We start from the raw sequence: 21,948 nt of genomic DNA on the forward strand, positions 1-21,948 counted from the left end.
CCATTTTATTTCTTTAAGCTATTTCTCCTCTATCCCATTATGTACAGCCTGTTTCCTCCATGCTCTGTCATTCACCATGACCCATGCCATACTATATGCCCAGATATTTGCTCATGCGGTTCCCTGTTACCCATTATTCTCAGAGTAGAATCTGGCTCTTTTTTTAAAATTATTACTCATTGAGTTTTGAAATCTTCTGTAGCAAATTCAGGAGTGGGATCTTTATTCTCTTCTTCGGTTAATACAAATTGCACATCTGATAATGAAATCAATAATAATAACACATTCATTGAGTGTTTAGTATGTGCTAGTTGTTAAAGTAAGTGTTTTATAGCATTATTTCATTTAATTGTCACAAAAACCTTGTAGTGAGATATTGGTATTATCCTCATTTTTCACATAGTTAGAAAGGGCTCTTAATTCCTGCACTACACTATCTCTTGAGGGAAAAACCATGTCTTGTTCACATTTGTATTTCCAGAGGCTGGCCCATGGTTTGTATTTAATTTCTTGAGCTTAGGCTTCTTCATCTTTAAAATGGGTAATTATACCCTTGTTATCTACTTCATAAAATTATTTAGAGCTAGGGTAAGCAAATTAAGGCCTGTAGGTCAAATCTGACCTGCCATCCATTTTTCTAAGTAAGGTTTTATAGGAACACATCCACGCTCATTCATTTATATGCTGTCTTTGGCTGCTTTTGTACTCCATTGGCAAAATTAAGTAGTTGTGGCAGTGACCTTATGGCCTACAAAGCTTAAAATATTTACTGTCTAGCCCTTTATAGGCAAACTTTGCTGGTTTAGAGGCTCGGGTGATATATTGCCATATTGTTTAATTGATTTCATTTATATAAACATAGGAGAACATTATCAGTGTTTTTACTTACAGACTATGAAAAAGAAACCTGGATTTTATGGTCATTTAAACATAGGCTGGGATAAAACTGATCACATCACTTTACATTCATGTAGCACTGTCCATATGAGTTATTCAAAAGGACATTTCTATTAAATGTTTTCTAACCAAAGTAATAGTAAAGGTAAAAATTTAGGTGGATTCATGTACTTAATAGAAAAAAATATAATCCAGAATTAAAAGATCTCCTGATGGGTAGAGCTGCTTCTCCTAGAATGAATGGATGGACAAATGCCCTTGCTCTTTCTATTCTGCAGCAGACCTGAGACAGGGCAGAAGTGTTCAAATAAGCTTGAGATAAAGACTGAATGCAAAGAGAAGAGAATTAAACAGAGCACAGGCCATGATGAATGGTGTGCTGACTCAGCGTGCAGCCTCCACATCTGTAGCTTGTCACCTGCCTTGGGAATCACCCTTCCTAGCTCTCATCTCCTGCACTTGGCAGGTGGCTTTGTAATAACTTTACATCCAGTAGTATAGCTTTAGATGGCTAGACTCCTCAGATCCCCCCACCAGAGGCCCACCACTTTAGTTCAGATTTCCAGTCAGCTTCCTAGGTACAAGAAATGACCTTAACTTTCAGAGCTATCCTCCCTCCTCCCTTTATTTTTCAAGGAAGAACTTATCTATCAGAAGAGAATCCAGTAACTCAAGAATTTTTACAGGAAATGTAATACTTGGTAGTATTTCGTATAAGTGGTTTAGCATAATCGACTTTCATTTTCCATGAAAGTGACCCGTATTAAAGCAGACAGTATTAAGAACTTATTAAGAACACTTTTTAGCCATTAATCTTGTTTGTTGTGGTACATGAAATTATTAAAATAGAATTTCTTTTCTTGTAATTTATTTTTGAAATATTTTATTATTCAAAGCTTTTACTCTCCCAAAGTATTCCTTGAATGAAGGAGGTTTATAACTTAGTTGTAGAAATGAAATGCTTGCTGTTGCTATTTTACTCCACTCACTTAATGAGACCATATATTTTTAAACTGTGTAGGGCCCTGAGATTACTTCCAATCATTGTTCAGGTGAATGTGATGGGCTTTGCAATCTGTTTCCTTTTGTTTTGTTTTGTTTTCATTGTGGCAGTAACCAAATCAGTTGCCAAAGGATTTTTTAAAGGAGACATTTTTTCTCAGTTTTTAGTACTCTTCTGATGAATTAAAACATTTTCTGTTTTGAAGAATACAGAGCACTGGCAAATTCTTATATGTATAATGTAAAAAGAGATTTCTTATGCCAATGTTTTGCTTTCAAGCATGACAGATTTACTTTCTTCCCTCTGAAACTTTTGTCTCACCCTTTAGATTGAATTAACCTATTGTGCTAAAACATAAAATATTGTATCATTTGAATAATAAGTAATTTTGGATTACTGTGTAAAATAACTTTGATGAATTACAACTTTTTTTTTGGTTAGTATTTCCTATCTTGGACATTGCTTTATATTATGTCAAATGTGACAGTTCACTATAACACAAGATGTTTGCATATTACTGTCCTGTATAAGCTTTAAAATCCATATAACATAGAATTAGCAATTTAAAAGATGAATTATGTCATGCAGCTCAATATTAAAAAAACAAACAACCCAATCAAAAAATGGGCAGAAGACCTAAATAGACATTTCTCCAAAGAAGACATACAGATGGCCAAGAGGCACATGAAAAGATGCTCAACATCACTAATTATTAGAGAAATGCAAATCAAAACTACAACAAGGTATCACCACACACCAGTAAGAATGGGCATCATCAGAAAATCTACAAACAACAAATGCTGGAGAGGGTGTGGAGAAAAAGGAACCCTATTGCACTGTTGGTGGGAACGTAAATTGATACAACCACTATGGAGAACAGTATGGAGGTTCCTTAAAAAACTAAAACTAGAACTACCATATGACCCAGCAATCCCACTACTGGGCATATACCCTGAGAAAACCATAATTCAAAAAGAGACATGCACCCCAGTGTTCATTGCAGTACTATTTACAATAGCCAGGACATGGAAACAAGCTAAATGCCCATCAACAGACAAATGGATAAAGAAGATGTGGTACATGTATACAATGGAATATTACTCAGCCATAAAAAGGAACAAAACTGGGTCATTGTAGAGACGTGGACAGCTCTACAGACTGTCATACAGAGTGAAGTAAGTAAGAAAGAGAAAAACAACAAATATCGTATATTAATGCATATATGTGGACTCTAGAAAAATGGTACAGATGAACCATTTTGCAAGACAGAAATAGAGACACAGATGTAGACAACAAACGTATGGACACCAAGGGGGGGAAGTGGTGTGGGGAGAGGGTGGTGGTGGTGGGATGAATTGGGAGATTGGGATTGACATATATACACTAATATGTATAAAATAGATAACTAATAAGAACCTGCTGTATAAAAAAATAAAAGAATAAAATTCAAAAAAAAAAGATGAATTATGTCTTAAGTAGTAATAGGAAATTTTATATATGTCCCTGTCCCTTCATTATATCTATGAAGATATAATATATTATTAATAGTCTAAAAAGTAAATTTGTTTACATGCCCATCTTTATTTACTAGAAAGAACTTATGTTTTGAAGTTACATGTTTATACATGTAATTTTGTGGATCTCAGTCTTTCTCCCTCTCTCAAGTAATGACATGTGCTGAGTCTATCTTTCTATGGAAAGTTTAAAAAGTACAACCAGTTTCTTAAGCAGTGAAGAGCATAGTGTTTAGAATTTATATTTGTCCATTAAAGTATAGTTGATCATAATTAAAATTATTTCAGGTAACTCTTAAAGATGATAATAACTTTTGAGGTTTATTCATGAACACGACTGATTTTTCTTCTTTTTTTTTTTTTACTTTGCTTTACTCATTTATTTATTTATTTTTAACAACTTTATTGGAGTATAATTCCTTTAAAATTGTGTGTTAGTTTCTGCTTTATAACAAAGTGAATCAGCTATACATATACATATATCCCCATATCTCCTCCCTCTTGTGTCTCCCTCCCTCCCACCCTCCCTATCCCACCTGTCTAGGTGGTCACAAAGCACCGAGCTGATCTCCCTGTGCTATGCAGTTGCTTCCCACTAGCTATCTATTTTACGGTTGGTAGTGTATGCATGTCCATGCCACTCTCTCACTTTGTCCCAGCTCACCCTTCCCCCTCCCCGTATCCTCAAGTCCATTCTCTAGTAGGTCTGCATCTTTATTCCCGTCCTGCCCCTAGGTTCTTCATGACCTTTTTTTTTTTTTTTAGATTCCATATATATGTGTTAGCGTATGGTATTTGTTTTTCTCTTTCTGATTTACTTCATTCTCGATGACAGACTCTAGGTCCATCCACCTCACTACAAAAAACTCAATTTTGTTTCTTTTTATGGCTGAGTAATATTCCATTGTATATATGTGCCACATCTTCATTATCCATTAATCTGTCAATGGACACTTAGGTGCTTCCATGCCCTGGATACTGTAAATATTGCTGCAATGAATATTGTGGTACATGACTCTTTTTGAATTAATGGTTTTCTCAGGGTATATGCCCAGTAGTGGGATTGCTGGGTCATATGGTAGCTCTATTTTTAGTTTTTTAAGGAACCTCCATACTGTTCTCCACAGTGGCTCTACCAGTTCACATACCCACCAGCAGTGCAAGAGTGTTCCCTTTTCTCCACACCCTCTCCAGCATTTATTGTTTCTAGATTTTTTGATGAGGGCCATTCTGACTGATGTGAGGTGGTACCACATTGTAGTTTTGATTTGCATTTCTCTAATGATTAATGATGTTGAGCATTCTTTCATGTGTTTGTTGGCAATCTGTATATCTTCTTTGGAGAAATGTCTCTTTAGGTGTTCTGGCCAATTTTGGATTGGGTTGTTTGTTTTTCTGATATTGAGCTGCATGAGCTGCTTGTAAATTTTGGAGATTAGTTCTTTGTCAGTTCCTTCATCTGCAAATATTTTCTCCCATTCTGGGGGTTGTCTTTTGGTCTTATTTATGGTTTCCTTTGCTGTGCAAAAACTTTGAAGTTTCATTAGTTCCCATTTGTTTATTTTTGTTTGTATTTCCATTTCTCTAGGAGGTGGGTCAAAAATGATCTTGCTGTGATTTATGTCATAGAGTGTTCTGCCTATGTTTTCCTCTAAGAGTTTTATAGCTTTATACACCTTACATTTAAGTCTTTAATCCATTTTGAGTTTATTTTTGTGTATGGTATTACAGAGTGTTTTAATTTCATTATTTTACATGTAGCTGTCCAGTTTTCTCAGCACCATTTATTGAAGATGCTGCCTTTTATCTATTGAATATTCTTGCCTCCTTTATCAAAAATAAGGTGACAATATGTGCATGGGTTTATCTCTGGGTTTTCTATCCCGTTCCATTGAACAGGATATTTCTGTTTTTGTGCCATTACCATACTGTCTTGATTATTGTAGCTTTGTAGTATAGTCTGAAGTCAGGGAGCCTGATTCCTCCAGCTCCATTTTCCTTTCTCAAGATGGCTTTGGCTATTTGGGGTCGTTTGTGTTTCCATACAAATTGTGAAATTTTCTGTTCTAGTTCTGTGAAAAATGCCATTGGTAGTTTGGTAGGGATTGCACTGAATCTGTAGATTGCTTTGGGTAATATAATCATTTTCACAATGTTGATTCTTCCCATCCAACAACATGGTATATCTCTCCATCTGTTTGTATCATCTTTGATTTTTTTCATCGGTGTCTTATAGTTTTCTGCATACAGGCCTTTGGTCTCCTTAGGTAGGTTTATTCTAGGGATTTTATTCTTTTTGTTGCAATGGTAAATAAGAGTGTTTCCTTAATTTCTCTTTCAGATTTTTCATCATTAGTGTATAGGAATGCAAGAGATTTCTGTGCATTAATTTTGTATCCTGCTACTTTACCAAATTCATTGATGAGCTCTAGTAATTTTGTGGTAGCATCTTTAGTATTCTCTATGTATAATATCATGTCATCTGCAAACAGTGACAGATTTACTTCTTCTTTTCCGATTTGGATTCCTTTTATTTCTTTTTCTTCTCTGATTGCTGTGGCTAAAACTTCCAAAACAATGTTGAATAATAGTGGTGAGAGTGGGCAACCTTGTCTTGTTCCTGATCTTAGTGGAAATGGTTTCAGTTTTTCACTATTGAGGACAATGTTGGCTGTGGGTTTGTCATATATGGCCTTTATTATGTTGAGGAAAGTGTCTTCTATGGCTACTTTCTGGAGGGTTTTTATCATAAATGGGTGTTGAATTTTGTCAAAACTTTTTCAGCATCTATTGGGAGGATGATAAAAATTTTATTCTTCAATTTGTTAATATGGTGTGTCACTCTGATTGATTTGCATATATTGAAGAATCCTTGCATTCCTGGGATAAACCCCACTTGAAGATGGCATATGATCCTTTTAATGTGCTGTTTGATTTTGTTTGCTAGTATTTTGTTGAGGATTTTTGCATCTGTGTTCATGAGTGATATCTTTCTTTATGACATCTTTGTCTGGTTTTGGTATCAGGGTGATGGTGGCCTCATAGAATGAGTTTGGGAGTGCTCTCCTTCTGCTATATTTTGGAAGAGTTTGAGAAGGATAGGTGTTAGCTCTTCTCTAAATGTTTGATACAATTCGCCTGTGAAGCCATCTGGTCCGGGGCTTTTGTTTTTTGGAAGATTTTTAATCACAGTTTCAATTTCAGTGATTGTGATTGGTCTGTTTATATTTTCTGTTTCTTCCTGGTTCAGTCTCGGAATGTTGTGCTTTTTTAAGAATTTGTCCATTTCTTCCATGTTGTCCATTTTATTGGCTTATAGTTGCTTGTAGTAATCTCTCATGATCTTTTGTATCTTTGCAGTGTCACTTGTTAGTTCTCCTTTTTCATTTCTAATTCTGTTAATTTGAGTCTTCTCCCTTTTTTTCTTGATGAGTCTGGCTAATGGTTTATCAATTTTGTTTATCTTCTCAGAGAACCAGCTTTTAGTTTTATTGACCTTTGCTATTTTTTCCTTCATTTCTTTTCATTTATTTCTGATCTGATCTTTATGATTTCCTTACTTCAGCTAACTTTGGAGTTTTGTTGTTCTTCTTTCTCTAATTGCTTTAGGTTTAAGGTTAGGCTGTTTATTTGAGATGTTTCTTGTTTCTAAAGGTAGGATTGTATTGCTCTAAACTTCCCCCTTAGAACTGCTTTTGCTGCATCCCATAGGTTTTGGGTCATAGTGTTTTCATTGTCATTTATTTTTAGGTATTTTTTGATTTCCTCTTTGATTTCTTCAGTGATCTCTTTGCTATTAAGTAGTGTATTGTTTAGCTTCCATGTGTTTGTATTTTTTACATATTTTTCCTGTAATTGATATCTAGTCTCATAGCGTTGTTGTCAGAAAAGATATTTGATATGATTTCAATTTTCTAAAATTTACCAAGGCTTGATTTGTGACCCAAGATATGATCTATCCTGGAGAATGCGCCATGAGCACTTGAGAAGAAAGCGTATTCTGTTGTTTTTGGATGGAAGGTCCTATAAATATCAATTAAGTCCATCTTGTTTAATGTATCATTTAAAGCCTCTGTTTCCTTATTTATTTTCATTTTGGATGATCTGTCCATTGGTGAAAATGGGGTGTTAAAGTCTCCTAGTATGATTGTGTTACTGTCAATTTCCCTTTTTATGGCTGTTAGCATTTGCCTTATGTATTGAGGTTCTCCTATATTGGGTGAATAAATATTTACAATTGTTATATATGCTTCTTGGATTGATCCCTTGATCATTATGTAGTGTACTTCTTTGTCTCTTGTAATAGTCTTTGTTTTTAAGTCTATTTTGTCTGATATAAAAATTGCTACTCCAGCTTTCTTTTAATTTTCATTTGCATGGAATATCTTTTTCCATCCCCTCACTTTCAGTCTGTATGTGTCCATAGGTCTGAAGTCGGTCTCTTGTAGACAGCATATATACAGATCTTGTTTTTGTATCCATTCAACCAGTCTATGTCTTTTGGTTCGAACATTTAATCCATTTACATTTAAGGTAATTATCGATATGCATGTTTCTATGACCATTTTCTTAATTGTTTTAGGTTTGTTATTGTAGGTCTTTTCCTTCTGTCATGTTTCCTGCCTAGAGAAGTTCCCTTAGCATTTGTTGTAAAGCTGGTTTGGTGGTGCTGAACTCTCTCAGCTTTTGCTTGTCTGTAAAGGTTTTAATTTCTCCATCAAATCTGAATGAGATCCTTGCTGGGTAGAGTAATCTTGGTTGTAGGTTTTTCCTTTTCATCACTTTAAATGTGTCCTGCCACTCCCTTCTGGCCTGCAGAGTTTCTACTGAAAGTTCAGCTGTTAACCTTATGGGGATTCCCTTGTATGTTACTTGTTGTTTTCCCTTGCTGCTTTTAATATGTTTTCTTGGTATTGAATTTTTGATAGTTTGATTAATATGTGTCTTGGCATGTTTCTCCTTGGGTTTATCGTGTATGATACTCTGTGCACTTCCTTGACTTGATTGACTATTTTCTTCCCCATATTAGGGAAGTTTTCAACTATAATCTCTTCAAATATCTTCTCAGTCCCTTTCTTTTTCTCTTCTTCTTCTGGGACCCCTACAATTCAACTGTTGTTGCATTTAATTTTGTCCCAGAGGTCTCTTAGACTGTCCTCAATTCTCTTCATTCTTTTTTTTTTATTCTGCTCTGCAGTAGTTATTTCCACTAATTTCATCTTCCAGGTCACTTATCTGTTCTTCAGCCTCAGTTTTTCTGATATTTATTCCTTGTAGATAATTTTTAATTTCATTTATTGTGTTGTTCATCATTGTTTGTTTGCTCTTTAGTTCTTCTAGGTCCTTGTTAAACATTTCTTGCACTTTCTCCATTCTATTTCCAGGATTTTTGATCATCTTTACTATCATTACTCTGGAATCTTTTTCAGGTAGACTGCCTTTTTCCTCTTCATTTTTTTGGTCTAGTGGGTTTTTACCTTGCTCCTTTATCTGCTGTGTGTTCCTCTGTCTTCTCATTTTGCTTAACTTACTGTTTTTGGGCTCTCCTTTTCACAGGCTGCAGGTTTGTAGTTCCCGTTATTTTTGGTGTCTGCCCTCAGTGGCTAAGGTTGGCTCAGTGGGTTGTGTCAGCTTCCTTTTGGAGGGGACTAGTGCCTGTGTTCTGGTGGATGAGGATGGATCTTGTCTTTCTTGTGGGCAGATCCACGTCTGGTGGTGTGTTTTGGGGTGTCTGTGACCTTATTATGATTTTAGGAAGCCTTTGTGCTAGTGGGTAGGGTTGTGTTCCTGTCTTGCTAGTTGTTTGGCATAGGGTGTCCAGAATTACAGCTTGCTGGTCGTTGAGTGGAGCTGGGTCTTGGTGTTGAGATGGAGATATCTGGTACATTTTTGATATTTGATATTACGTGGAGCTGGGGGGTCTCTGGTGTACCAGTGTCCTGAACTCGGCTCTCCCACGTCAGAGTCACAGGGCAGACAGCCGGCCGGAGCACCAAAACCCTGTCAGCCTCACGGCTCAGAATAAAAGGTAGAAAAAAAGAAAGAAAGAAAGGAAAAATAAATAAATAAAATAAAGTTATTAAAATAAAAAATAATTATTAAAAATAAAAAAATTAAAAAGTAATATAGAAGGGAAAGAAAGAAGGAAAGAAGTGAACAACCAAACCAAAAAACAAATCCACCAATGATATCAAGTGCTAAAAACTATACTAAAAGAAAAAAGGACAGTCATTACCCTAGGACAAATGGTACAAGCAAAGCTATACAGACAAAATCACACATAGAACTATACACATACGCACTCACAAAAATAGAAAAAGGAAAAATATATATTTAGCATTGCTCCCAAAGTCCACCGCCTCAATTTGGGATGATTCGTTGTTTATTCAGGCATCCCACAGATGCAGGGTACATCAAGTTGATCGTAGATATTTAATCTGCTGCTCCTGAGGCTGCTGGGAGAGATTTCCCTTTCTCTTCTTTGTTCGCACAGCTCCTGTGGTTCAGCTTTGGATTTGGCTCCACCTTTGCGTGTAGGACACCTGAGGGCGTCTGTTCTTCGCTCAGGCAGGAAGCGGTTAAAGTAGCAGCTGATTAGGTGGTTCTGGCTCATTCAGCTGGTGGGGAGGGGGGGGAGTATGGAGTGTGGGACGAGCCTGCTTCTGGGGAAGTTGTCCCTGGATCACAGGACTCTGGCAGTGGCAGGCTGCACAGGCTCCTGGGAGGGGAGGTGTGGATAGTGATCTGTTCTTGCACACAGGCTTCTTGGTGGCTGCAGCAGCAGCCTTAGCATCTTATGCCCGTCTCTGGGGTCCGCGCTGATAGCCGCAGCTCGCACCCGTCTCTGGAGATCGTTTAGGTGGCGCTCCTAATCCCTTCTCCTCACGCACCCGGAAACAAAGAGGCAAGAAAAAGTCTCTTGCTTCTTCGGCAGGTCCCGACTTTTTCCCGGACACACTCCTGGCTACCTGTAGCACAGTAGCCCCCTTCAGGCTGTGTTCACACATCCAACCCCAGTCCTCTCCCTGGGATCTGACCTCAGAAGCTGGAGCCTCAGCTCCCAACCCCCACCTGCCCTGGCGGGTGAGCAGACAAGCCTCTCAGGCTGGTGAGTGCTGGTTGGCACTGCTCCTCTGTGAAGGAATCTCTCCGCTTTGTTCTCTGCATCCCTGTTGCTGCACTCTCCTCCATGGTTCCGAAGCTCACCCCCCACCACCCTTGCCACCCACCATCTCTGCCAGTGAAGGCGCTTCCTAGCCTGTAGAAACTTTTCCACGTTCTCAGCTCCCTCCCACTGGTGCAGGTCCCGTCCCTATCATTTTGTCTCTGTTTATTCTTTTATCTTTTGCCCTACCCAGGTACGTGGGTAGTTTTTTGCGTTTTGGGAGGTCTGAGGTCTTCTGCCAGCGTTCAGTAGGTGTTCTGTAGGAGTTGTTCCACATGTAGATGTATTTCTGATGTATTTGTGGGGAGGAAGGTGATCTCCACGTCTTACTCTTCTGCATTCTTAAAGGTCTCCCTACTGATCTTTCTTTATTCAGCTATATGATGCTTGTTTACTCTCACCCTTGTTATAGATGAGAAATGAAACTCGTCAGTTCACTTTTCTTTTTATTAATAATGCTGCTAAAAGTTTTGTTTGTAAAGTGAGATAATCATCTGAGGATTTGAATAATGCATACCCTCAAATTTTTTCCTCTTCTCCCATTCCCTTTATTCTCTTAATATTTTTGAAGACTCCAAAGAACTTTTGTAGAAGATTGTGTGTATGCGTATATATTTATACATACATACATACATATGTGTATATATATATACAAACGCACACATGCACACATACACACACACACACACACACACACACACATTTCTGTTTAGGAGCTAAAACAGAAAGATTAAAAACACCAAAATATACAAGTATACATTCCATTGCCTTCAGAGCAATGAGATCATCACATGTCATTCAGCCTCTTGAAAATTCCACTGTATTCTTATGAGAAGATGAGACTGAAACACAAGTAACCTCTTAGTTTTATTATGAAATAGTTTTTACCTCCCAGGCTCTCTGAAAAGGTCTTAGGGTCCCTCCTAGAAGCCTTTTGCTCATACTTTGAGAACTGCTGTCATAGATAATTGAAAGATGATCAAATCTTCAATTGTAATGTATTTGCATATATTCAGATTTCCAAAGTTCCTCCTAATAATGTAGTTTACTAAACTTCAGTCAATAAGAAAGAGTATTATATGTGTGTATATCAACAGGTTAATTTTTTTCTTTTCTTCAGTTATGGAAATTCTTGAAGCCCAATACTCCGCTGGAATCCCGGATTTCTAAGCAGTGGTGTGAAATTGGTTTCCAAGGTGATGATCCTAAAACAGATTTTCGAGGAATGGGACTTTTGGGACTGCACAATTTGCAGTAAGTAAAATGAAAAATGGTTGAGTTTTAAAGTGATGTTCTGGTTTCCTCACACTGAAATGTCAAAGTTGACTTAGTCCCAAAAGCCACTTCCCAGGAGACTCCAGGAAAACATTCAAGTCCTCTGACTCGAACTCAGGTTCATAAAATTTAAAAAGCTACTACCATCTTCCCTTTATCTGGCAAACTTCATGGATTCTTTTAAACAAATCTCAAATTTATTTTTAATTTTGTGTTATGAAAAATTTCAATTATATTCAAAAACAGAGGAAAGATTATAAAGAACCCCCTTTACACTGATCATCCAGATTCAGTAACTATTGAGATTTTGGAATACTTGCAACACTTGTTTTTTTTGGTAGAAGTGTGTTAATGAAAATCCTATACTGTTTGTTGTTTTACCCTAATATTTCAATATATAGCTCTAAAAGACATCAATATTACCTTACATTAACCCCAATGACATTATTACACCTAACAAAATTAACAATGATTCCTTGGTACCATCTATATCCTGACCATATTCAAATTACGCAGTTCTCTCAAATATGTCTTGTTACAGCTGGTTTGATCTGATACAGTTCCATGTAAGATCTATGCATTGCACTTAGTGATTATACCTCTCTCGTCTTTTTTTTTGTCATCTTATTTTTTTTAATTAATTTTTATTGGAGTATAGGTGCTTTACAATGTTCTGTTAGTTTCTGTTGTACAACAAAGTGAATCAGCTATACATATACATATATCCCCTCATTTTTGGATTTCCTTCCCATTTAGGTTACCACAGAGCACAGGGTAGAGTTCCCTGAGCTATACAGTAGGTTCTCGTTAGTTATCTATTTTATACATAGTATCAATAGTGTATATATGTCAATCCCAATCTCCCAATTCACCCCCCACCTTGTCCTCTTGGTAGACATACGTTTGTTCTCTACCTCTGAGTCTCTATTTCTACTGTGCTCTCTGGTCCTTTTTAATTAAATCAGTCTCTCCCCCTCCCTCCTCTCCTTTTGCCCCTCCATCACGTCATTAATTCACGAAAGATTCTAGGTCAACTGTCCTATAAAATATCCCACAATCTGTATTTGTCTGTTTGCATTTGTACGCAACCCCGGAATGCCCTGAAAATCAGAGGTACTCGGAAAGGCTTGAATAGGCTCATGTTGACATCTTGGTGGGAGGCCTGCAGTATCCCCACCCTCAGTCTTATGCTGAGATGGATCAGAGGAATCACAGCCTGATGGCTCCGTTAGAAAGTCCCCATCAGCCCTTTATCTAACCATTTCCTCCAGTTATCTTCACTGAACCAATTAATTGTGCAAAGAGTGCTTTTCTAATTCTGTTATTCTTCCTACAGTTGTTGCCTAAAATTCTGTAAAGACAGTTTCCTTTATTAAATATGGTTATTTGGCTTCTCTAAAATATAGGCAGGGGGCTTCCTTGGTGGCGCAGTGGTTAAGAATCCACTTGCCAATGCAGGGGACACGGGTTCGAGCCCTGGTCCAGGGAGATCCCACATGCTGCAGAGCAACTAAGCCCATGTGCCACAACTACTGAGCCTGCACTCTAGGGCCCGCGAGCCACAGCTACTGAACCCGCGTGTCACACTATTGAAGCCCGCATGCCTAGAGCCCATGCTCCGGAGCAAGAGAAGCCACTGCAATGAGAAGCCCGCGCACCGCAACGAAGAGTAGCCCCCCGCTCACCGCCAACTAGAGAAAGCCCGCATGCAGCAACGAAGGCACAACACAGCCAAAAAAAATTTTTTCTTTTAAATAAGTAAAATAAATAAATTAAAATATAGGCAGGGCAGCTGCTCAAGTAAATAAGTTGCCAATTTTCAGAGTGAGGAATTGGTGCCCTAGTCCCCCTATTAGTGATCAAACTTTTTTTTTTTGGCTTTATATTTTTAAATTATCACTTTAACTCCTGGTTTTGGTATGTTTATGTGATTTAATAATTGTGCTCATTATTTTTTTCATGCTTAAATTGGGTCATTTGTAGCCATTATTTTTCAAGAAAAAAGGAGTCCTTTTAGGTTGGTTTTTGTGTCCTTTGACACTACCTTACTAGTGAGGATAGTGATATATTTTTAAAAGAAAAAAATGGCATTTTTAATGACACCCATTTCTCCCTAAGATCTTTTATTTTAAATTTAGGAAGTTTAATAATCACCCATGCTTTTTTTTTAAGATGATAATTTTTTATACAATTTTTAAAGGTTACACTCCATTTACAGTTATTACAAAATATTAGCTATATTCCCCGTGTTGTACAATACATCCTTGTAGCCTATCTTATACCTATAGTTTATACCTCCCACTCTCCCACTCCTATTTTTTTCCCTCCCCCCCCTCCCCACTGGTAAATGTTTTAAATGTTACACTATCATGTAATGTGAGTGAATAAAAAAGTAAATTTTGATGACAACCGTGGTGTTACAAATAAGTGGGTAAAGACTGAGCTTTTAAATAAGTAGAGCTGGGGCAATTGGCCTTCCATTTGAAAATTAAATTAAATCTCTACCTTGCCTCAGTTTACAAATTGAATGTCAAAAACAAATATTTGCAACATTTAGGAGAAAATCTTTAAGATATGTGAGTAAGGAGGGATCTCTTAAAAATAAAAACCGGGCTTCCCTGGTGGCGCAGTGGTTGAGAGTCCGCCTGCCGCTGCAGGGGACCCAGGTTCGTGCCCCGGTCCAGGAAGATCCCACATGCCACAGAGCGGCTGGGCCCGTGAGCCATGGTCGCTGAGCCTGCGCATCCAGAGCCTGTGCTCCGCAACGGGAGAGGCCACAACAGTGAGAGGCCCGCGTACCACAAAAAAAAAATAAATAAAAAAAAATAAAAACCAAAAAAGCACAAACTGTAAAAGAAAAATCAATAAATCTCACACATTAAAATCAAAATCTTCTATAAGCCACCATAAATAAAATGAAAAGAAAGCCAAGACTGACACTCACATAATTGATAAAGGATCTATATCCAGTATATTATTATCTGTAGGCTTATTTATTTGAGGACATTTTTAGATATACTGGGCCAAGAAATGTGAACAGAAACCTAATTCTAATTTAAACCTATTCTATAAACCTAAATGACCAACAAAAGTATGAAGAGACTCAATTTCATTAATAATCATGGACAGGTTTACTAAATTTGCTGACTAGCTTTGAACTTTTCTGAGAGAAAATTTAAGAGGTTGTTTTATCCTTTAGATATATGCAGGAAATACACATCAAATTAAATAATACATGCTATATGTAGTTGTATTTTATAATTGTTTTTATGAAGTATTTTTTATGATATATGTTTGAAGGTATGTAAGCTTTTTGTAAGCTTCATTGCCCCTTTCTTCTCAGAACAGATTTTTTTTAACATCTCTAAGCTCCATAAGATATTTTCATCCAGAATTCTAACACCTCGTGAATATTCTCCAAGAAAATCCATTTGAATTTTTATCACCTCCTCTAGTCTCATCCTTTCTCTGCACTTTGGCTGTCACAGCCTCTTACCATGTCCCTTCATCCAGACTTTTTCTGCCTTCTGAGGGGCCTCATCCTGCCTTCCTAATAAGAATCTATAACCCTCATTAATAAGAATATCTTTGGCTCGCTAGGGAATGGTAAAGTTCATAATTAAATTTTCAAACCTACTAGAATCATTCCTAAATCTTTGTGGGTTTTACAACTACCCTATTATACTGTCATTATATTTGGAAAATTCTATTATGAAAAGCTGTTCATTCTCTGGAGGAGCTGACACAGGTTTTATGCTTATGCTAGTGTACATCTCTGAATCCAAAATGGCCTCAAATTGGATTGAAATGAATGTATTCAAAAGGTATGGAATTATGGTTTTCTTTCCCTCCAACTGCAGGTATTTTGCAGAAAGGGATGCTGCAGCAGCTCAGCAGGTCCTATCTGATTCTCTTCATCCAAAATGCAGGTAATTGTTGAAAATGAAAGGTGGATTAGGCTTTGTGGATTAGGTAGAATTAATTTCATCTCCTATATGGCTCTATTGATGAAATTCTCAAGAGAGTCAACCCACCAGAAGTGAGGCTTAAAGCTCTTCCAAACAAGCCCTTTTGACAAATGCTGAATAGGAAGGTTATAATGTCAAGTACTTGTTACAGGATTTAGGATGTAAAGTGGCACGGTTCAAGTGAGATGTGTACTTGAGGGTTTGATAACATCTCTGGTGTCTAGGAAGATGAGGAGGTGGGCATAGAAGAAGGAGAAAGCAGAGTATGGAAGAAAGAGTTCAGAGACAAGGGACCACAGTGGGGGAATAGAGGGAAGAATGGAAGTCTTGAAGTCAGGGACCAAGTGAGAAAGTCTAAAATTGCTGAAGCTTTTTTTTTTTTCTTAATAAAATTCTAGATTCTAAATTGTTTGCATTTTCATTTACGTTTCTAAATTTTTGTCTTTAACTGATTACGTTAGGGATATCACTAAAGAGGAAATAAGGTATTTTTCTTTGCTTTTGTTTTTTCTTGCTTTTATGTTATTTTAGAATAAGTATGGGTAAGAATTTTTAAAGTAATATAAATTCATGAACGTTTTTCAAAAAGCAAGCATTTCCCAACTTTTTATGTAATATAGTTCATTACATTGGGCTGTGTTTTGATGAAGGAAAAACCAGATTAGACTGACCTGATAGAAAATGTCAAAGAGCCTTTCTACAGCCATGTCTGTTGGAGAAACATTTTGAAACTTCACCTAAAGGCTGAACACATTACCACACATTTCTTCCCCCATCTACTCCAAGAGAGGGACATTTCATCTGGGAATGTTGCTGCACAGAGAAAATCCCCTCTTCTATTAATGTATTTCTAATTGTGTTACTATAAAGAGTGTATACATGCTTTAGTTACTCTTATTATAGGAATTCTTCTATTTTGTACTCATAGTTTTGTATCACTTTTTTCTCCTCAGCATGACAGGTTATCTTGTTAGTGTTCATGTTTGCTAAATAAGTCCCAAATTTTATCATACCACTCTCAAAATCTATAAACAGGTTGACTTTGTGGCTCCCCTCCCATCTTACTATTATACATACTCTAGCTTCAATTGGCTAAGATTCATTAAATTAAATTCATTAAATTATCCTATACTTCCCAAATTTATAATTATAATCTTTTTATAAGTTTAAATTTTCATTTTCTTTACGTTTTATTTACTTTGAAAAAAGCGCTAAAATCATAACTCTTTCTTCATATCACATGGTTAAAATCAAACTGTTTTAATTTTTTAACTACATTGTCTGAATTACATGTTTTTGTAATGTAGAGACTCTGAAACTTCTCTGATTAAAATTGGCTGGGGAGTCTGTGTGCACTGACATTCCTTGGAGAAGCATCAATTAAAAGACATGAATCCTCCATGGTCCTTGGGAAGTGACAATAAGCTTAAAATATTTTTTTTTATTAACCATTGGAGAGGGATTGATTTTGTCTATAAGCCATTCTCAAAGAAAGGCTTTATAATTTTATATCCTGTGTTGGCCCCTAGAGAGGAATTATTTGAGGGTGTGATTACTCTTATTTAAGAAGAGACTAGTATTTGTGTGTGTGTGTGTGTATGTGTGTGTCTGTGTGGGCACGCACACACTTTGTCCCTCAAGCTACAATAAAATTGACTAGATGAAGTTCAAGTATTAATCACTTCAAATTGATGGTAAATGTCATTGAATACAAATCAGAATGTTTTGAAAACGCTACTGTCCTTCACAAATGTCTGAAAGAATTATATATTAACCCATAGTGATATCAACATAGGTTCTTTCAGGCCCTGAATATTTCAGGTGTTGAATAGGGAGAAACCATAAAATACTAAGGAAAGTTCTTTCTTGTCTACCCTTCAGCAAGCATTATACGTTATTGCTCTTGTGAAGATCAATCTATTGAATTCTGAAGTAACTTGAGAGATAAAAGTAGGTTCAAGTTGAAGAGAAGAATTTTGATGGTTGTATTTTTGTTTGTTTGTTGTGTGTGTGTTTCCTGAAGAGAGGAATTCCTTCTGTTTGGGCCAGGATATCCTATAAGTAATCAAATGAGTGGAGGTCATTTGGCCTTTTCTTATATTTCCAATGCAGATAGATTTAATTTAACAAAATACAGAGATACTATGTATTTACAAAGCTTTGTTGAAGAGAATATAGGTGCTTATAAATTTGTTTATATAAAATTTCTTAAATTTCACACCTAACTCATTTTAGTTTGGATATGAGTCTTTTAAGGTAAAAATCTCCTGATGCCTCTTTGGCTGACTTGTTGGTTTAATTGGCTGTCGCACTTTAAAAAGAAGTGGCTTATTTTAACATGAATTAAAGACAGCTACTTTGAATTAGAGCCAGTCATTTACAGAGTAGAAAGTAAGTATAGTAAAATAACAGTTTGCATCATGTTTTTGTGAGCCTGTGTTTTGTGTGTGTTACATGTGTGTCTTTTAATGTAGTGTTTGCATTGTTTTATAAAGAACTCTCCTTCCTCCTACTTAGATGGAAGCTAAATGTTCATAATAACTCTAGTTTTAAATTTTTATTTAATTCCAAGGCTAACCACAATTTTTAGTGTAGAACACTGAATGAAAGTTCACATTAGCCACAAAGAAGAGTGCAACATGGTTCCTGCCTATAAGATATTGGCAGTATGGAAGTGGGTGAGAATAGGGGGAATAAGAAAGTATACAAAGTAATAGAATGCAAGTCAGTATTTTCAGAATGCTTTTATTATAGACCCCATTCTTCAGTCTTATTCAGAAACTCAAATTATAAAAATGAATTAAAATGGAGCTACTATGATTTAGCTGTCTTAGCTTAGCCAGAGGAAATGCCACAGCACTTGTTGGAACAGAATTTTTAAAACCTATAAGTTCCTCCTTCCCTTCTTCCCTCCCTCCCTCTCTCCCTTTTATTCTTTCCTTCTTTCTTTTTTTCACTAACTCAATTATTTATCAGTAAACATTTATTTGGCATCTGCTGTGTGCCAGACATCACAAATAAGGCTGAGTAAGATAGTTGCCATGAGGGAAAACCAAACGAAATGCAGTGGGGAATCATTACTGAGGTAGCATCTTGCTAGAGGAGGAAGTATTATTTGATAATTAATGGATAATATAAAAGAGTATGGTTGGACTTTAGGTCTGTCTCTCACTGCTGTACTATAGTGAATAAGGGATAAGTAGCATGGCTTTAAATAATTCCATTTCTGAGCTCCATATAAATTGTATTGTGGCTTTTTAGTTAATTAAGTTATTAACATTTAAATTGATTAGTGTTTGATAACTGAGTTACAGACATCCCCACATCTAGTCAACAGTTTTAAGAAAAACATTAAAAGAGAACAGGTATCAATTAGAGAAGTCTTATTTATTTATTTACTTATTCATTCATTTATTCAGCAAATTCAGCAAAGCAGAATGGGAGAAGAAAAGGATGGATAAAGCAATTGGGTGAGTGTGGGACTTCATATATAAAGGTAGTCAGAAGAGCACTGCAAAAAATGACAAGGATGAAAATGCACTTGTCCTGATGGAAATACATAATCCAGTTGAATTTTGGAAAGGACCTGTTTATATGTTTTTGTATTTACTTGTATGATTGTATGATACTACTTTGCCTGTGACCAAGTGATGAAGTTTAGAAAGTTATAACTGTATGGAAATGATTTTCAAAAATCATAATTTGGAATTGTATTTTCTAGTCTTCTTTTAAGGATTTCTATCAAGTATCAGGCTATTAGTTAAAAGTTTACTTTAGAAGGTCTTTTTTTATAATGCCCCATTTCATCCAAAAATTTTTCTGAGCAGAGAACTCCTTTTTTTTTTTTTTATGTGCTGGATTTATAATACCAGAGAGGACTTAAGAACTCAGTTTCACTTAATTTTAGATAGACATGTAGAAAATGGACTAGAAAATATACGCTGAGTGTTAAAATACTAGTTAAATTTTTCCTCATTTTAAAGGTAATATAAGATTTATTATAGAAAATTTCAAAAATATAGGAAAGTAAACAAAACAAATCACCATAATATTATGCTAATATACCCATATTAATATTTTGTGGCATTTCACTCTAGTTTTTCTACACATTTGTGTGTATAATAAAACTTGGCTTGTTCTATACATAATGTTTTATATCCTGCTTAAATAATCTTTAGGAGTATGGTTTTTACTAGTTGTAATATGTTATATGAGATTACCATAATTTATTTCACCAATCATCTTCTTTAGGATATATGAATAGTTTACATCTTTGCCATACAAATAATGCTGTAATGACTATCATTGCATATAAAACTTTGCCATTTTCCATTTTTTTCTCTCATATAATTGGGAATGGCATTACCAATTCAAAGCATGCGAACTTTCAATTCTCTTGGCATATATTATTAAAATTTTCTGGTAATTTATAAGATTCAGGGTTTTGATAAGTTGGGGAGAGAAGGGAAATCTGACACTCTGATAATAGCAATTTAAATATCAAATTATCATTTTTTGAAATGCTTACTTCTCATATGTGATATACAGTTGGTGTGGCTTGCACTTTACAGGTACTCGTTTGCAATTGTGGGCATCAATATAACTGATCTGACATATAATCTACTGGTGAGTGGAGCTCTAAAAACTCATTTCTACAACATCGCTCCAGAAGCTCCAACATTATCTCACTTCCAGCAAACATTCTGTAAGTGTCCTGTTGCTTAATTATTGATACAGGTTTCTATAGAACACTCTAGACAAGGGTTGAAGCTGAGAGGTCTTTGTGATTTGGCTGCATTGGAGCCTTTGAACTTCCTTCTTTGGTTTTGATTTTGTTTTCTCATTCACAATCTACACATATTTTCAGGCATCATGAATCTTTCCTCGTTCCCAGCTCTTGCTTAATAAATATTCAATGTATCGGGCTTCCCTGGTGGCACAGTGGTTGAGAGTCCGCCTGCCGATGCAGGGGACACGGGTTCGTGCCCCGGTCCGGGAAGATCCCACATGCCACGGAGCAGCTGGGACCGTGAGCCATGGCCGCTGAGCCTGCGCGTCCGGAGCCTGTGCTCCACAATGGGAGAGGCCACAACAGTGAGAGGCCCGAGTATCGCAAAAAAAAAAAAAAAAAAAATATTCAATGTATCAACTTCCCATCTGACTTAAAGACATCAGAGATGTCTTTCTTCCTCTGATCCAGCATGGCATAACACTTAAGAGTGCAGGCTCTAAAGACAGCCTGAGTTGACTCCCAGATCTACGTTAACTACCATCTCTACGCCTCAGCTATCTCATCTATAAAATGAGTCCTTTCTTCATAGAGCTGCTATGGAAGTAAAATGAGATGAGGATAAAAAGGCTTTTTATTAGCTAGTCCCATAGTAGTGCTCAGTGAACATTAGAAAGAGAAGGTGGTGGTTTAATGGGTGATACAGATGGTGGTAGAGTTCTCATTGGTATTACTTTTACTGCTACCACTACTAGTGCTACAGAGGGTAGTGTTTGCAGCCCTTTCTAAGTGTAGGTGCTAGTAGAGAGAAGTATTTTTGACCCTGAACCAGAGCCTTATGTTGTCCTTGCCTGAGGGGTATCCTTTGGGGTTGCAGTTGTGCTGAGGTTTCAGAAGATAAAGACCGAGACCGTTTAGTAGAGCCCTCAGATGCTATTCTCTAATTTTAGAGGCAGAATCCTAAAAGGTAGCTGTGTGTCATTATGATCCTTGCTGGCCAGACATAAACTGGTATGGAGGAATATAGAACAATAGTCTACCAAGTCTTCAAGCAATCTAAGCAATTTAAAGGAGAAATGTCTTTTAAACCGTTTAAACCAGGCTTACTGCACTGAGGGCCTTGTACCTGAGCTTTCTTAGCAAGAAAATTTCAAAATTCTTCTCCTTATGTTTCTTTCAGCCTTTTTTCTGTTGTTATGTTGCCACTCTTTCTAAGTATGGTTAAGACACAATCATTCCACCCCAAATCTACCACAGGAGAGTGTTGTTCCCCAGTTCAATTTTAAAATGTGATAAAGTCACAAGTTAACAGCCATTTACTTTATCTAAATTCCTAAATTAATAGTGATTATGTTATCTAGGATTCTGCCTTCTTTTACATCTGCTTAAGCAGGACT

The 21,948-nt window shown here is 36.5% G+C and overlaps 1 protein-coding gene across 2 annotated transcripts in view; it reads left to right on the forward strand.

The window, feature by feature from the left end:
- The window catches only part of ELMOD1 (ELMO domain containing 1), a gene marked incomplete at both ends in the record, with an annotated part of 63,726 nt that overhangs the window by 32,912 nt on the left and 8,866 nt on the right, over positions 1-21,948 (forward strand). Inside the window, 5 exons of one of the 2 annotated variants that reach the window (XM_082628770.1) lie at positions 11,700-11,833; positions 15,715-15,783; positions 16,284-16,307; positions 19,242-19,292; positions 20,394-20,527. In XM_082628770.1, coding sequence (XP_082484896.1) covers positions 11,700-11,833; positions 15,715-15,783; positions 16,284-16,307; positions 19,242-19,292; positions 20,394-20,527 — 412 coding nt within the window. The remainder of the gene's footprint in view (positions 1-11,699; positions 11,834-15,714; positions 15,784-16,283; positions 16,308-19,241; positions 19,293-20,393; positions 20,528-21,948) is intronic. The other variant, XM_082628769.1, reaches the window with a different exon arrangement.

Source organism: Mesoplodon mirus, assembly GCF_964341445.2.
Source record: "Mesoplodon mirus genome assembly, chromosome: 7".
Taxonomy (NCBI): Eukaryota; Metazoa; Chordata; class Mammalia; order Artiodactyla; family Ziphiidae; genus Mesoplodon; species Mesoplodon mirus.